Below are 18,196 nucleotides of genomic sequence, written 5' to 3' on the forward strand. Positions count from 1 at the left end.
GGGGATGGACGTATACTCTCCAGATCCACGGATGATATTCTTCTAGAGGGTTGCTTTCAGCCTGTCAGGATTGCTGGTTTTGTGGACCACGGAGGGGGCTTGCAGTGGTACTTACACCCCGACTCTCTGCTCTTGGCCTTGGGATCCTGGAGATTGTGGTTATATTGGAGGTGCACCTATCAAGTGCTTGCAGTGGGACCTAGGAGAGTGGGAATGGATAGATCACGGGCATTGAGAGAGGGGGATTTCCTTATTTCGTTTCACGGTTGGTAATGCCAGGAGATTTCAGTTGAGCAGTAGAGGTTGGATTCCCTCCAGAGCCCCCCATTGGGATAGCTTCTTCATCATCGCAGATTTGCGTAGGAATTTCTAGAGGATGCTCTGGAAATTTCTCAGAAATAGAAAGATCACTCTTTTCTTTTGGCTTTCTATTCGTGGAGGGATTGCAGTGAACCTGTGGAGATCACGATTTGGGGCTGATCCCACTTGCCCTCATTGTCATTCTGCAGAGGAATCAGTGCGACATTGCCTTTGGGACTGCAATCAAGCGAGAATTGTTTGGAAAGGAGTTGCTCGGATACTCAGCATTTTTCATACTTCCCCTTTCTTCATGACTTGGGGTTCGGTCGCATGGTTATCCCTTACTGGGCCCTAGGTGTTTTATGAAGGTGAGCCTTCTTCTTGGGCACTCTCGATCCATCGACAGGAGATAGAGCCCTGCTCTCTTTAGGATGTACCATATACTCCTTTCAGAGCTTCATATGTTTCAGTGGACACCTCTTGGGAGCTTTTGGCTAGCATTTCCTCTTGGCACATTTGGAGAGCTAGATGCACAGAGGCCTTGGATGACACCTAGATACACCCGTCACAGGTGTTCACTGGTATTTGGAGTGACACGGTTCACACTTTGATAGCCATATGGGCTAGCATGCAGGGCCCTTCACGGGCAGCCTCTTCTAGGAGGATTGTATTTCTTCAAGTTTGGAGGGGTTCTCCCTTTTTCTCGGAGGTTGCTACCGGATTGAGATGGCACTATCAGCCCCAATCCTTTCTTTTTGGCTCTTGAGCTTTTCATGCATTGCATGGTGTATCCCATATTCCCGTATGGAGCTTGCTCTAACGGTTTTCTTTAATACTTAATAGAAGTCTCTTTTTTGCGGAAAAAAAAAAAGCATACACTATGATTTATAGCATTTTTAGTGTTAGTGTACTATATAACATATTTACTAGCACATTCAATGTGTTACATGCAATGTGGTATATAGACAATGTACTATGTAACAAGTTGAGTGAGCTATATAGAATACAGAGTGTGCATAGCACATAAAGTATGCTGTATAGCATAAACAGTGTACTACATGATATAGGCAGAATGGTACCTAGCATGTACCCTAAATTTGGATAGCATGAATATAGGTGGTGCATAGCACACATCATATGCCGTAAAGCACACACCATCTACTATATAGCAAATAATCTATGTCAAATGTATACAGGCTAAGTATTTGTCTTTGATCATGCGATATGTGTGCCATATGACAGAAATTCCAAAAAGTCTAGACCTAAGCTGATGTTATTCTAGCATTACAGCGTGGTGCATAGCACACATCATATGCTATAAATTACACACCATCTACTAAACAACAAATAATCCGTGTCAAATTTATATACATAAGCATTTGCCTTTGATCGTGTGCTCTGTTTGCTACATGACGAAAATCTTGAAAGGGCATCACGACGACAACATAATCTTAGCATGATGACATCACGGAATTTTCTAGGCAAGGAGACATCCTCTTGCTAGGAGACTTCAATGCATGGACGGGAGACAGACAGGTGGGTCTGCTTGACTTTACAGATGACAGAGATCCCCACATAGTCCCGGAGTTAGATGCAGTTGAGCTAGGAATACTGAGACACTCCGCAAATGCTCCTTAGGTGAGAGGGTATGGACGACATCTACTTGATTTGGGGGCAGTCCATGACTTGATCATCTACAACGGTCTTCAGAGATGGCCATTGTCTGGTGGACTCACCTGTTTCCCACATGGCAGTGGGTCAAGTATAGTGGACTACCTACTAGGCCCACTAGCCCTTGTATCATTCTGCACGATTTCATTGTATTCCCACCCCCACTCGGAGCCGATCACTCATACCTGGCCTTCCATATCTCTACCACTATGCCACCCACAGCGAGAGCCCCCATCATGCCTGCACGTGTCCAGATCCACTTTGATTGTGCCCTCGATCCAGTGTACGTGAGTCACTTAGCTAGAGCACTCCCGGCCCTATTGGAGGACAACATAGATCTCGCACGTGCCTCGGACACCCTTGTCTTAGTGGTACAGGACGTTGCCACCATATCCTTTCCCTGTTAGAATTATAGATATAATTCAGCAGTGACCAATGTAATTTAATAAGCTAGTTAGGGGCACTTTTCCCTCTTTAAGAGGTTTTTCCCCCTAACCGCAGTTAGTACAGTAACTATGGTTAGTGACTACTAAGGTTTTGTCACTAGGACAAAACCTTATCTCTCACTCTTTCAGTTGTACTCACACACTCTTCTATTGCAACCAAGCTATCAAGCTTTCAGCTCTTAAGCTCACTCTCTCTTGCTCTCTCTCTCTCTCCCTAAAATCTTACATTTGGTATCAGAGCCTCGTTGAGCTCTTGCCTCCAGCCCACGCTCTTGCTGCCGCTCCTACTGCTACATCCTGTCCATACAGCTCAAAGCAATCCAAAGATTGTCCGTACAGTCCGTACGACTGTACAGAATTTGTACCTGCACGTGAAGCGTTGGCAGTTTGTCCGTACCTGCTTGTACCTATCGTACCGTACGTACCTGAGCATTTCGTATAGCTTGACTGCAGTGCTGTACAGCTCGTACTTGCAATCTCGCCATCCGTACCATCTTGCGTCAGATTCCTATAGCTAGTCGAAGCTGTAGCACATGCCCCGTCCATACCATTCGTCGCCGTACTAGTCGTAGCTGCAGTCAGTTCGTCGTACGCATCCATACGTACCTGTGCCGTACGTACCTGCTTCGCAGATCTATGCCTTCTTCTTCGGAGGATGTTTTTGAGGGGTTGCTACCCATTGCCTTGGGTTCCCCTGCTGATATTTCTGATGCAAATTAGAATTTACAACCACCTCCTGATGCTTCAGGTCAGCCACAGGATGTCTTGCCACCTCCACAGGCAGTGGAACAGGTGGTGCAGCAAGAAATTGCAGACATACATGCAGCAAAAACAGTCCCAAACTGGCTGTTACAGACTCTCAGGGAGAGTAAGATTGATGATCCATTACCTGGCAGGACTCGCTGTGAGCAAGGCACATGGAAGGTGCTAATTCAGTAGAATCAGCATATGCAGGTACTCTTCTTGATGAAGAGGAGCCTGCAACATTCGAAGAGGCAAAGGACAATGTGCATTGGATGAATGCCATGCACGATGAGTTGCAGTCCATTAAAAAAAATCAGACTTGGGATGTTGTAGACTTGCCACCAGGCAAACATGCCATTGGCACACGATGGGTTTTCGAGGTGAAATGAAAGCCAGATGGCTCCATTGACAGATACAAGGCAAGACTGGTTGCTAAAGGCTATGCTCAGAAAAAGGGCATAGATTATGAGGAGACATTTGCTCCTACATCCCGAATGACCACCATCCGATCTGTTATTGCAATGGCTGCACATTTTGAGTGGAATGTTCATCAGTTGGACATAAAAACAGCCTTCTTAAATGGAGACTTGCTGGAAGAGGTGTATGTCAAACACCCTACAGGCTTTGAAATTACAGCAAATGCACTTCAGGTATGCAAGCTAAACAAAGCTTTGTATGGGCTGAAACAGGCTCCTCGTGCATGGTATGCCAAGATTCATGCCTTCTTGACCAGCAAGAGCTGCACAATAGTCCTACTGAGAGCACCCTCTACATCAAGATGGATGGGGGGGAAATTTTAGTCATCCTTCTTTATGTCGATGACTTACTGCTCACAGGGTCCAATGAAGATAAAATTGCAGATTTCAAAGCTGATTTGCAGACCACCTTTGACATGTCAGATTTGGGGCTGCTTCACTTATATTTGGGGATCCAGTTCTCTCAAGAAAGACGTGGCACTGTTATGTCTCAGTCCAAGTATGTGCAGAAACTCTTGGACAGATTTATTATGCATGATTGTAAGCCCATAGCCACTCCCATGAAGCCGGGGCTGAAACTCACAATGCATGATGTAGGAGAATCAGTTGATGCCACATCTTACAGTCAGGCTGTTGGATGCCTCATATATCTCTGCAACACTAGACCTGATATTCAGTTTGCAGTTTCTCAGGTGAGCAGGTATATGCACAACCCAAAAACTATGCATTGGCAGGCAGTTAAGCGCATCTTCCGTTATTTGCAAGGCACGAAGTCTTTTGACTTGTTATTTCCCAAGGGGGGTGACTTGCAGATGCATGCCTACAGTGATTCAGATTGGGCTGGTGATTATGACACTAGGCAGTCCACTAGTGGCAATTGTTTCTTTTTGGGTAAATCTTGCATTTCCTGGCTGAGCAAGAAACAATCTACAGTGACTACCTCATCATGTGAAGCTGAGTACAGGGCAGCTTTCACAGCAACAGTTGAATGTGTCTGGCTGCGATGTCTATTTGCTGATCTTCATCTGTCTTTGGAGGGTCCTTCTCCAATTCTCACTGATAGTCAGAGTGCCATTGCAGTGGCAAAGAATCCAGTGTTTCATGCTCGCACGAAGCACATTGAGATTCACTATCACTAGGTCAGAGAGAAGTTGCATGCAGGAGAGATCAGTATGATCTTTCTGTCCACACATGACAACGTTGCAGATATTTTCACCAAAGCACTACCACGTGAAAAGTTTGAGGCATTTCACAGTGCCCTGAACTTATATCCGTTTGGTGATTGATCAGCCTTGTACATGACATTGGCACTGCAGGGGGGTGTTAGAATTATAGATATAATTCCGCAGTGACCAATGTAATTTAATAAGCTAGTTAGGGGCACTTTTTCCTCTTTAAGAGGTTTTTTCCCCTAACCGCAGTTAGTTCACTAACTATGGTTAGTGACTACTAAGGTTTTGTCACTAGGACAAAACCTTATCTGTCACTCTTTCAGTTGTACTCACACACTCTTCTATTGCAACCAAGCTATCAAGCTTTCAGCTCTTAAGCTCACTCTCTCTTGCTCTCTCTCTGTCTCTCCCTAAAATCTCACATTCCCACGACCCGATCCACGTGAGTCCGAGATGGGAAGACACCTCAAAACCGAGATGGGAAGACACCTCAAAACCCTTGGTTTGATGTTGAATGCAGAGAGGCGAGAGCCCACCTCATATGAGAGAAGATCTTAGGCCATCTGACGGCATTTGAGGCACAGAGGAGTTTTCGACAATTGACATGCCGCAAGAGGCGGGTGGGCTTTTCTCACACACAGGATGGATGAGATTGTCAGATCTTTTCTAGGAGGAGACCCGATGAGTGAATGGGGTTTCCTAACGCAGAGGAAGTCACTTATTCCCATCATTGACCCAGATGTATGGCACATGTATGCATGTTCACTCTTTGATGTCCAGATGCAAACACCACCGGACATGTCCTCTATGCCCAGGCCCACCTCTTGTCGCTTGTCTACCACACAGAATGTGCGGGCTGCTGCACTTCGTCGGCTACACAACCAGAGGGCACAGGATCATGAGGGCCTACGGACTGAGCACTTGCATAATGAGCCGCTTGATCACGTTGTTGTCGATTGCTACTCTTTTCCATTTGTGGCATCCAATTCTCTCAGACCGTCATCTCCAAGGAAAGAGATGAACCAATAGCTCTAATACCAATGAAATCCCACTTCGTAAAAGACAGCAAAGACACTCTCATTTTCTCTCCCTCTCTCCCTCTCTCAACAGATACACTAGGGCCCAGGACAATCGTCGGGTTTGACCCCCCCGAAGGTTTTTATTTCTTGAGAGAAAACTGAGTACAAGAGTTCAACGTGGAAGCTGTTCATACAAAATCCAAAACGTGAATGAAATTACATGAGCTCTTAGGCTCTCTTTCTTGCCAACAAGCCACTTGTCAATTTCTACATTACTTTCCTAATTACATGCCACTAAGGGCAACTCTAGAGTCTTTGAAGCACTTCGTCACACAAACCGCCTTCTAGACTCTTGTTAGGCTCCATTGCGCTTAGGAAAATCACTCTTCCTAGTACGTGCAACAATTAATTAAAGCGCACCACCGTGGTACCCATTAATTGTTAGCGCTTTTCATGCAAATAACACATTGTGGACTTATTCTAGTCACAGTGGGTGTCCCCATTGAACACATGTGCACACATAACAAATATAAAAATATACATTTATTCTCTGGTTGACCGAAGTCAACGCCCTTGATCATAATTAAGGGGCTTTGACCAAGGGTCGAGGCGCCCTAATTATAGTCAAGTCTCTCCAACTGAAGTTGGCACAACTCTCCAACCAAAGTTGGCACATCTTGGTTAACCGTAGTTAACCCTCTTGGCGCATGCCAAGTCTCGTTGATCGAAGTCAACACTCTTTGACCGTAGTCAACTCTGTGATTCTCTGGTTAACCGCAGTTAACCCTTTTGGTAATGAACCAAGTCTCCCTGACTGAAGTCAGGTTTACTTGACCAGAGTCAAGTATCTTTGACCGTAGTCAATTCTTTGATCAATAAAAGAACTCTTTGACCATAATCAAAACTCTTTAATTATGATCAGATAAATGGTCAATTGTACTTTGACTTAAGATCCGAAAGCTGTGGATGATCGGACAACATGTCTTCATCCATCCACTTGGCATACAATGTCGTATAATTCTTGAATTTTACAAGATACCTGTAAAACTCCTTGCCCTGAGGGCCTTTGCGTACAGTATGGTACACAATCTGCTCTGGCTGAAGGACCTCCTCTAGCTCATCCACTTCTGGTGGATCCTTTGATACTGGCTCTGTTGGCTTTGGCCCCTGGAATTTCTTTAGAAGACTCACATGGAATGTATTGTGAATCCTCCAATGCTCTAGCAATGCCAACCTGTATGCAACCTCATTTATTCTTTCTGTAACCTTGAAAGGGCCATAATATCTAGAAGATAACTTTGCATACACTTTCTGTTTGTCTTTAAACTTGCGGAGCCTAGCTTCCTTGAACTTCAAAAGTACCCAATCCCCTTCCTTACTGTCTCCTATGCTTATTTGCAGCTCTTTTATGCTTCTCTTGAGACCTTTCAATTGCTGTCTGGACTTGGCAATAAGCTGTCTGCAGGTCTCTCACAAACTGATCAGCTGTTGCAAATATTTCATCCTTGGTCCTCAGGATAGGTAGCATAATCACCTTCCCATAAATGACCTCAAAGGGGGCTTTCCCTGTAGAGCTGTGTACTGTATTATTGTAAGCAAACTCTACCAATGGTAGGTACTTTTCCCAGTCTGAACCTTGGTCACCCACGTAGCATTTCAGCATATCCAATGCTGTAGAATTTGCTACTTCACTTTGACCATCTATCTAGGGATGGAAAGAAGAAGAAAAATTCAGATTCGTCCCCATATTATCAAATAAAGCTCTCCAAAATAGACTGGTCATTCTGGGATCTCGATCAATGACAATGGACTTAGGCATACCATGGTGCTTCAAAATCTGTGTTGAAAAGCTTAGCCATATGATTTGCCTTTATGGTCTTACGATCTAGAATGAAATGAGCTTGCTTGCTGAATCTATCAATGATAGTCCAAATTCCATTATTTTGTGACTTTGATCTTGGCAAATAAAAATTAAAGTCCATTGTAATACTTTCCCACGGTGCCTAAGGAACGGGAAGAGGCATAAGTAGGCCAGGTGCCTTCTGTCTATCATACTTCACTTTCTGACACGTCAGGCATTCAGTAACAAACTGATGTATATCTTTCCGCATCCTTGGTCAAAAGTCATAACAGCTAACTCCTCCTCCTCTACTACATTGTCTTGGGCCTCTAACTCAAACATTTAAAAGCATGTGGTTGTGTCTGTCTAGCGATGTCTCCTGTGCCATCGTCACCACCTACTCTCCTATGTGTCTCAGTCGGGTCCCTTTGGCTCTATCTAGATATTGATTTCTCTACTTTACGAGAGAAAGAAAGAAAGAAAGACAAATGTATTAACGTCCGTGGAAGACCTCACGGGCCTATGGGACAAGGTACAAAGTACACCAAAAGGATGATCTCATACAAGCCTCAGTGGACTAGAGCAAAGGGCGCACTAAGGCCCTTGCTGGCTGCTAAGACTACTAACTCATAAACTGAAAAACTGAAAAACTGATAGACTGATAACCTGATAACTCTACAGAGCTCAATAGCTCGAGCAAAATCAGATATATAGCCCAGAGACTGGCAGCTATCTGAGAGCTATAGCATGCTGAGATCTGAGACTCAGGCTCAAAAGCCAAAGCCCGGCACCATGGTGGCTCGCCTGTGAGCAGTGAAAATGTCTCAAATCTACATCTGTCGGGCTGTGTCATGCTGTGAGGACAGAGGGGGACGTGGTCTCCTCGATCTCTGAACCCGCTGAGCTATGTTCAGAGTAGCCCCTCGCCTCAAGCAGTCTCCTATGAGGAAAGCTATGATAGGACGGACCTCAACAGACTGTGCTGTGGTCACTCTCCGTGCTACAGGTGGTCTCTGCATCCCTCTCTTAGTAATCCAGGCTGCCTACATGTCAGCTATCTCCTCCACCTCCATCCTGATGTGTGTTGGAGCTATCTCTGTGACGTGACGCTGTGCTCTGTCAGCCTCTTTGTCTAGTGGCCTGATCACCTCCTGCTGCTTATGGAGCTAGACACACAGAGACCATGCACAGTGCAGAGGTTGACTAGAGCACCCGCCTTCCTGGCTCTACTGAGAGGGGATTGTGTTAGTCGAGGTGTCCCTCTTGATATGGCCCACTGGATACAGAGATAACGGAGGCCATGCCCCCTCACGATAGTGAGAGATGATATGACTGAGGCAAATACAAGACATCTTCATATCCCACCGGAGGGCTTTCATGGCACCGAGCTCATATTTGATACTCAATCACATCTACAACTCTGATTTCTGAGTTTTGAGTTTTGAGTATAGAACTCAGCAAGGGCCCTAGCGAGAGCCCTTGCCTCAGCTCATTGTGGCTTGCATGAGTTACTTTTTTGTTTGTATCTTGTCTCGTAGGCCCGTGAGGCCTCTCAAAGATGTTAATCTCTCTCTCTCTCTCTCTCTCTCTCTCTGTGAGTCGTCTGATGGAGTTGGTCCCACAAACAGCATACATAGGTCCAACCACTCAGTTGGACAGCTGACCGACTGGTAGGCGGGCAAAGGCTTCCCCTTGGTGTTCCACTTTTGGATGTCTCTCGCAGTCACAACTTGATGTCTTAGTTTTTTCTCATCATAGACATCAGCCTTGGGCATGGGTGCCCGTTTAGTGGCCATACACGTAGCTTTCATTGTATCTATTTTTTTTCAGTCTCAAAAAACCTTAGACGTTAATAAACTTTCGTTCTTCCTTCTGTCTCTTGCCTCTCTCTCTCGTAAACTATTTGAAACTGCTTTCAAAGCTGAAAGACAAAACGAGGAATTTGAGCTGCAAAAGGCGAACCAGCTTATGGGCCTTACCGATATTCAAGATTTGAGAGAATGAAAAGAACAAGCATCAAGAACAATTCCCACCATTGGAGTTGAGCATATGGCTTTCACAAAGATTGCCAAGCTACTTTGTTGGGAGCCTAACCGAAGACAAGTAGTTTGAGTTGATGATGAGGAGCCCAAGGCCACCAAATTGGCAGTTTGGGTTGAATTGCCAGGGCTTTCTCAAGCCCTTCACCCTTTATTTAGAGAATTCATTAACAATAATCCCGTCTTTGATGTTTGGATGGATGCCGATAGTGGAAGGGAGGAAGAAGACGGTATGCTAAACTTCATAGCAAATCTCATGAACCCTGTCAAAGCTGAACCGGAGGGAATTGAGAGTTTTGGAGCTAGAGGTAGGCGAGACAAAGCATAGGAGGAGGAACTACTTGTCTTGTGAAGAAGCAACTTAAAATGGTTCATAAAAGAATACCATTTGAAAGATCAATCAATTCTGCTCCTATCCAAAAGGTGCCATCAAATCCTTATTCCAAAGCTATTTTTTCCAATAGAAAGATCAAATAGTTGTGCTACTATCCAAAAGCTGTGCCATCAAATCCTTGTTCCAAACCTATTTTTCCCAACATCGGTGATCTCAGCTTCATATTCTACACTTCCGGAACACTAGTATTTTGAACACCTTACCGTGCACTTACCGACTCATGAACTAATGTAAATCCTTGTTATAGGCCTCTTGTAAATGTTGTGATGGAGAAAGCTTCATGAATGTGATTGCTTTGAGACATAGTTTTAACATAGTAGTCACACTTTATTGTGGTTATGTGTTTTTGATTTGGAGCTGATTTCTAAGGGGTTGGGGCAAAAGCATGCACATCATATATTCAAACATGGACTTCAACAAACATTAAAACTATTATCATCATGCATTTATATTGTTTTAGTTAATGCACTTTATGGATACGTTCAATAGCTAAATGTACGCCTTTACGTTTTTTAAACTTAGAAGTTGTTTTTGTGCTAGAATCTATAAACAATTGGAAAGCTGAAGTGACTATCTGTTGCAGAGACACACCAACCTTGCTCAACATTTATCCACTCATATTACTAAACCATCCTTTCTTGGGAGGATTAGTATCGAGCAAACACTTGTTGAAGGTCAAAGTTATGATATGTGAGTTATTAATATGCCTTGTATATTGTGTTGTCACTGGTTTTTCTTTACCGTTAAAGACATTCTTTTCAAACATTTTTATGTACATGTGTATCTGCATCTCAAAGGAAAATTAGGAATATTATGTTGTACCTGGTGCTGTGGATGACATGGGCTGTTGGAGAAGCAAGAATTATACAACTAGGCTGTTTTGATATTACACTTATGATTCAGAAGCATTCTACAAGGAGCTATCTATGGAGCAATTAGTTGGGTTTATGCAAAAAGGGACAAGAGGACAGTATCGGAACTCAAAATGTTGTTCTATGGTCTCGAGTATCAAGCAGGCACGGAGGTCATGAATGCAAAGATTAATGCCTTCTTCAAAACATTTAACATGCAAAAGGTCATATTAGACCCCCGTCAGTATGTGATAAAATGATAGCATCACCCTTGTCATGCTGTATGTCGATGATCTTATGATTACAAGCAATGATGACACTGCTAGAGCACCTTAGGGCTACACTTTGCAGGCAGTTTGTGATGACAGATTTTGGACACATTCTTGGGAATGGAAGTAAGGCAAAAAGACTGCATCTTTGTGAGTCAGGTGAAGTATGCTAAGGGCTTACTGGAAGGCTTCACATGCAAGAGGGGAGCCTAGTTTATTTGATGACCACTAGGTGCAATATTTCTTATGCTGATAGTTGTGTCACTTAGTATGTGGCAGCCAAACGATCGTGAGGCATATCGAGGGTACTATGTAGTATGCGCTGCCACAAATGATCGTGAGGCATATCGAGGGTACTATGTAGCATGCATTTTGCAATCTTTATGGCAGATCCAAAGCCCTATAGATGCAAAGGGTTTGTGACATTGATTGGGTAGGTGGTAAGGGGAGGAACTCGACAACTGAGTATATTTTGGGACTCAGCAGTCGGAGTATTTAATGGGTGAAAAGTCAAAATGCCATCGCTCTCTTTTCCACAAGAGCTGAATATATGACCACTTTAATCCTATGTATCATGCTAAAACAAGCACATAAATGTAAAGTGATGTATCGTTCTACAAGGACAATCTCTCCTGTGTAGGAAAAAAGTGGAGACAGGTTGTGAACACAAGTGAACAAGAGTGCACACACAAGAAAGCTTCAATAGAAATGTTCAAATGAAACAATACAAGTACTTGGTATATATAGTACCCAAGTACTACTGGTCAACCATAGGGTTGAATTTATGCCTCAACACCATATCTTTGTAATCTCTTACAAATCCCCCCTCAAAGATATGGCTGAAAGTACCTTGGAAACATCTTAGGTGTACCCTGCAGTACCTAAAGTACCACGGTTGCACAAATTCATCCAGATGGATATGCAACCTATGGGAGTACATGAAAACAATGTCATTGTGAATCACTTCACAACCCCCCTTGACATTGTGAGAATGTCTCTGATCCCCAAGCCATGTTGATGTCGTAAGAAAAGATTTGTTGACAGGGCTTTGGTGAAGATATCTGCCACATTGTCCTCAGATGGACAATAGATGAGATCAATGAAGCCATTAGAAATACAATCCCGTACATAATGATAATGATCTTCAATGTGTTTCATGCAAGCATGAAAGATAGGATTGCTGGCTATGGCAATGCAACTCTGGCTGTCACAAAAGATAGAGTTTGCTTCGCCATCCTGTGCATGATGCAAGTCATGCAAAAGCTTCCTTAACCACATTAACTCCGTAGTGGCTGAATTTGCAGCTTTGTACTCTGCTTCACTAGAGGAAAGAGAGACTCGCTCTTGCTTCTTACTGAGCCATGAGATACAGGCTGAACTCAATGAGAAGCAATAGCCAGTAGTGGACCCTCTGTCGTAAATGTCCCCTGACCAATCTGAGTCAGTGAAACCACTCAGCTTTAGATCACAATCTGAAGCATAATGCAAGCCAAGAGAGAGAGTACCATGGACATATTTGAGAACCCTCTTTGCTGCATTCCAATGTGTGATCGTGAGACAATGCATGAATTGGCTCAAAAGCCTTGTGGCGTAGGCAATATTAGGTCGTGTGGAGCATAGATATATCAAACTACCAACCAACTGCCTGTACAAAGTGCCATCAAACTTTTCAGCAGCATCATGCTTACTCAGCTTGAGTCCCTTTTCCAATGGAGTAGCCACAAGCTTACAGTTCTCCATTTTAAATTTTTGCAACAACCCCTTCAAATACTGTTTGTGACATAGAAATCCCATCATGGGTCTGCCACAATTCAATGCAAGACAATAGTGCAATAGGCCCAAATTTGTCATGTCAAAGTTGTGACATAAAGCAGACTGCACTGCTGTAATTTGCTGCAAATCACTACCTGTGAGTATGATGTCATCCACATATAGTACCAACATCACCAATTCTGATTTTTGCTGCAGAACATACAGATTTGGCTTTGTATGAGTGTTTACGAAGCCTTGGGACAACAAAAACTGATGTATCTTCTGATACCACGCATGAGGTGCTTGCTTCAGCCCATATAGAGCCTTCCTGAGCTTGCATACCTTGTGCTCTTGTCCCTTCACCTCAAAACCTTGGGGCTGATGTACATAGACCTCCTCTTTAAGATCTCCATTAAGGAACGCGGTCTTGACATCCATCTGGTACACTGACCAACCATAAAACGCAGCAAGAGAGATGACAGAATGAATGGTGGTCATCTTGGCTAGTGGAGCAAATGTCTCCTCATAATCTATCCCCTCCTCTTGTGCATACCCCTTGGCAACCAAACGGGTTTTGTATTTCTCAATTGTGCCATCTGAATGGTATTTCACCTTATAAAACCATTTCGTGCCAACCACATTTTTTCCAATGGGCGCATTAACCAAGTCCCATGTGGCATTCTTCTCAATGGATTTAATCTCAGCTTCCATAGCTTTCTGCCATGCCGGATTATGCTGAGCATCCTTGAAGCTTTGAGGCTCATTTTCAGCTTCCATCACTGAGGTCATCAAAGCAAAATTGACCTTTTGCTGATTTTTCTGAGTGCTGGCCCTGGTTTTCCCCAAAGTAGGCTGATCCTTAGCATCTTGAATGGTCAACCTTGCCCAATGTGGAATATATTTCTCTGCTGTACCACTTGGGGCTGCATCAACATCTTTAGTGGCCTCACGACGTTGATAATGCCTCCAAACATGAGGCTGTCTATTCTCATTAATTGGCTGCAAATCTGAAACATTTGAGGGAGAGCCATCCTCAATGTGTGGCAAGCCATCTGAACTATGAGAAGTAGAAGGGGAAGTATCAGGAGACTCCGTCTCATCATCCTTAAACTGGATGATGTCCAAAGGGGTGTCATCGTATGGTGGCAAGTCTGCACTAGCGGACTGCATGCACTCATTCTCAGGAAAGAGAACATCTCTGCTAATTCTTACCTTCCTGGTAGTGGGATTATAAAGCATAAATCCCCTGCTTTTAGTGCTTTACCCCACGAAAATGCATTTGACACTCTTGTCATCAAGCTTTGTCCGACGTGCATCTGGAACCAAAGCATATGCCACTGAGCCCAAAACTCTGAAATGACTAACTTTTGGCTTAAAGCCATACAAAGCCTCAAATGGAGTCACATTAACCAAAGCTTTGGTAGGGCATCTGTTCTGAATATAAGTGGCTGTCACAACTGCTTCTCCCCAAAAAGCCTTTGGGACTCTCTTGAATTGCAGCATGCATCTCGTCATTTCCATGAGAGTACGATTCTTCCTCTCAGAGATTGGATTATGCTGTGGTGTGTAAGGGCATGTCAAGTGATGTTTAATCCCATGTTGCTTCAAAAATCCCTAGAATGCATGTGACATGGACTCTCCCCCTCTATCTGAGTTGAGTGTTCCAATTCTAGAGTTGGTTTGGTTCTCAGCCATAGCTTTGAACTCCTGAAACCGATAGAACACCTCAGATTTTTCCTTCATGAGAAAAAGCCATGTGAACCTAGAGAAGTCATCTATAAAGGTTCACGTCATTGACCATTGTTCTCAGGGCAGCCCCACTCTCATTCGATGAGTTAGTTGGGCTTTTGTTGCAGGAAGAGGAGAGATGCTCAAATTTTGTCAAAGCCTCTCGTCAGGGTGAGCAAGCACTTGCCATGGGTGGAAAGAGCAAATTTCAGAAAAAGTTTGAGCCCAAACACAACCATACAACTCAGCCCAAGGAAGGAAAGGCAAACAGTTCAAGCAAAAATCGAAAAAATGGCAAATGCAATTATTGCAAGAAGCCAGGGCATTACATTGCAGAGTGTCAGAAAAGGATTGCCAATGAAAAGAAGAGGCAAAGGAACAGCTCTAGCAGTAATTTTGTTGCCCCTACTGAAACTCGTGCTTCAGATGCACATGATGAAGTTCATCTTGCCCAAGGTGATAGAGATTTTGTGTTTGCTGCATTTAGTGAGAAGATGGATGCAAGGGGGGATTTGAATGCTGAAAATCAATCAGGGGATGCTTCCCTTGTTGCAAGTGATACATGGTATATCAACAGTGGTGCTACTAAGCACATGACTCCTCGCTAGGATTGGTTTGAGAGCATCACACCTGTTCATGGGTATGAGGTTGTAGCAACAGGTACATATGACAGAGGCTTATACAAGCTTAATGCTCAACCTTATGATCAGAAGGTTTTGGCTGTAGCAAAAACTTCCCAAGCTGATTTATGGCATGCGAGGTTTGGACATGTCCATCACAGGGCACATGTCCATCACAGGGCATTGTCCTACTTGTACAACAATAATATGACTCAAGGAATGCCAAAATTACAGCAACCAGCAAATGAAGTGTGTGAGGGGTGTGCACTTGGCAAATTGCATCGCTTGCCATTCAGTAAACAAGGCAAGAATTGGGTCAAGGCAACCAGAGTGTTACAGATAGTGCACAGTGATGTATGTGGCCCCATGATTATTCCCGTGCATAGAGGAGCAAGGTACTTTGTGTGTGCCATATGAGGACGCTAAGCTATTGAGAGTAATAGAGACTAGCTTCTTGTCTTCTATTTCCTCATTAATACTTGCGAGCTGATCATGTAGATGAGTGATCTTGGCAATATGATCAGTGATGGCCTGGCCTTCTTGCATCTAGAGATCCTTGAGCTGATTTGTCAAGGCAATGGCCCTTGCCTCATTCTTAACATCATACATGTTTGCTAATCTTTCCCATGCTGCATCCTTGCACGACTTGATAGTCGTCATAATGTGCCTCTTCCATTTGTGGCAATCAAAAACATCGCTTGGGCACTGTGGCGGTCAAACTTCTTCTGCTCCTGCGTCGATGCTATGGGACTAGCAGGAGGGGCTGTAGCGGTCTGCTGTCTGCTTGTAGTTTGACCCGAAGAAGCTGTGTTGGATGTAGGAGCCTGTTGGCCTCACCTCATCCCCACTAACAATATCCCACAAGCCCTTACTAACCAAGATGTTCTTAAGCATGAATGACCACAAGGCATAGTTTGGTCCATCCAGCTTGTCACCCTCGGACAAATTGCTAAAACTATCTGAAAGAGTTGACATGATGCAAAATGGGATACCCACAAGTTGCAAATGTACCTGCAAAAAGAACTACAAGTCCCAAAAGTGCAATTGGCTGCAAATGTGCCTGCAAATCCCAAACTAATACTGGCTGCTCTGAAATCCCACTAACTGCACAATGCAATCAGTGCAAAAATGACATCAACCAATCACTGCACTCTGCTGCAATCTGAAGTGCAATCCCAAAGTGAAAATGCACAACCCAAATCCGAAAGAGCGCACCCACGAGTGCTCAAATGTATCCAACGGAGCTTAAAAGCATCCACAACTGTAAAGTAACTGCAAATGCACCCAACAATGCAGAGTATCTGCAAATGCACCTGAGAGTGCAAGAGTATGGGCTGCAAAAACAGTCCCGAAGCGAAATACATAGCTTAATACACTTACTAGAAGTGCAACTTGGCCCAAACCACCTGCAAAACAGTCCATTGACTATGTGGGCAAGCCGGAGATGACAAACGAGCTGAAGTGAGCTGTTTGGAGCTAAATGAAGCTGTTGGGAGTACTTCTTAACACAACACACGTGTAGAGAAGAGCCTGGAGCTGCCGGGAGAGGCTGGAGTTGAAAAGAGTTCAGATCTGAGCAAAAATGCCGAAAAACAGTAAAAAACTGATCGAATTGCCTTCTAACAAGTCGTACGGACTCGAAATCAGGTTCTGACAAGTTGTACGGACTCGCGGCACTGTCACGCAACTGTACGGACGTCACGGACGTCCATACAAGTGTACGAAAAAAAACATTTTTTATTTTTAAAATTTAATTATTAATTATTTTTATTTTTTCCCTTCCCCCCCCCCCCCGCTTGAAATGCTGCGGGATAGATTTGTTTGTACGCGGGCAGCTCTGAAATTTCGATAAACGTTGAAATCGGACCTCAAAAGGTCAAAAACAGCCGTTGGACTGTTGGAGCTACCTCAAATGAAAGCTGGAGAGCTGAATGTGAGAACCAGGAACGCGCACTGGAGCACCAAGCTTGCGGGACTCTGGAAGCAAGCGCGGGAATGGACTCTAGATATGGAAGCGCTCTGATACCAAATGTAGGAACAAAGTGGAGACAGGTTGTGAACACAAGTGAGCAAGAGTGCACACACAAGAAAGCTCCAATAGAAATGTTCAAATGAAACAATACAAGTATTTGGTATATATAGTACCCAAGTATTACTGGTCAACCATCGGGTTGACTTTATGCCTACAACACCATATCTTTGTAATCTCTTACATCTTCGGATGATGTTTTTGAGGGGTTCCTTCCTATTGCTTTTGGTTCCCCAGTTGATGCTGAAAATGAGCACTTACAGCAGCCGCCTCCTGTTCCACATGCCCTGATTCAGCCACTTGCTGATTTTGTTCCTCCACAGGGAGTGGATGATGTTGTCAGGCAAGAGATTTAAGAGATACATGCAGCAAAAACAGTTCCAAACTGGTTGCTACAAACTCTCAGGGAGAGTAGACTTGAGGCACCTTTGCCTAGCAGGACTTGTAGTGCAGCAAGGCACGTAGGGGGGGCTCTTTCTGTTGAATCAGCTCATGCAGGTACTCTTCTTGATTAAGAAGAACGTGATACTTTCGAAGAAGCCAAGGATAATGTGCACTGGATGAATGCCATGCACAATGAATTGCAGTCCATTGATAAAAATCAGACAAGGGATGTTGTGGATTTGCCATCAGGAAAACATGCCATTGGTACCAAATGGGTTTTCAAAGTCAAAAGGAAGCCAGATGGGTCCATTGATAGGTACAAGGCATGGCTGGTTGCCAAAGGATGCTCAAAAAAAGGGCATAGATTATGAGGAGACTTCTGCTTCTACATCCTGGATGACAACTATTAGATCAGTTATTCATCAGTTGGACATAAAAACAGCTTTCCTTAATGGGAACTTG

At 44.0% G+C, this 18,196-nt stretch overlaps 1 protein-coding gene across 3 annotated transcripts in view; it reads left to right on the top strand.

Annotated features, from left to right (window-relative positions):
* Positions 1 to 18,196, top strand: part of ATVPS33 (Sec1/munc18-like (SM) proteins superfamily) — a 237,513-nt gene that overhangs the window by 66,400 nt on the left and 152,917 nt on the right. For all 3 annotated transcript variants that reach the window (XM_087371482.1, XM_087371483.1, XM_087371484.1), the window contains one exon: positions 10,685 to 10,791. In XM_087371482.1, coding sequence (XP_087227608.1) covers positions 10,685 to 10,791 — 107 coding nt within the window. The remainder of the gene's footprint in view (positions 1 to 10,684; positions 10,792 to 18,196) is intronic.

The sequence above is a fragment of the Dipteris shenzhenensis genome, chromosome 33 (genome assembly GCF_047967505.1).
Source record: "Dipteris shenzhenensis isolate YYH24624 ecotype China chromosome 33, Dip_SZ_1.0, whole genome shotgun sequence".
In the NCBI taxonomy this organism is placed as follows: domain Eukaryota; kingdom Viridiplantae; phylum Streptophyta; class Polypodiopsida; order Gleicheniales; family Dipteridaceae; genus Dipteris; species Dipteris shenzhenensis.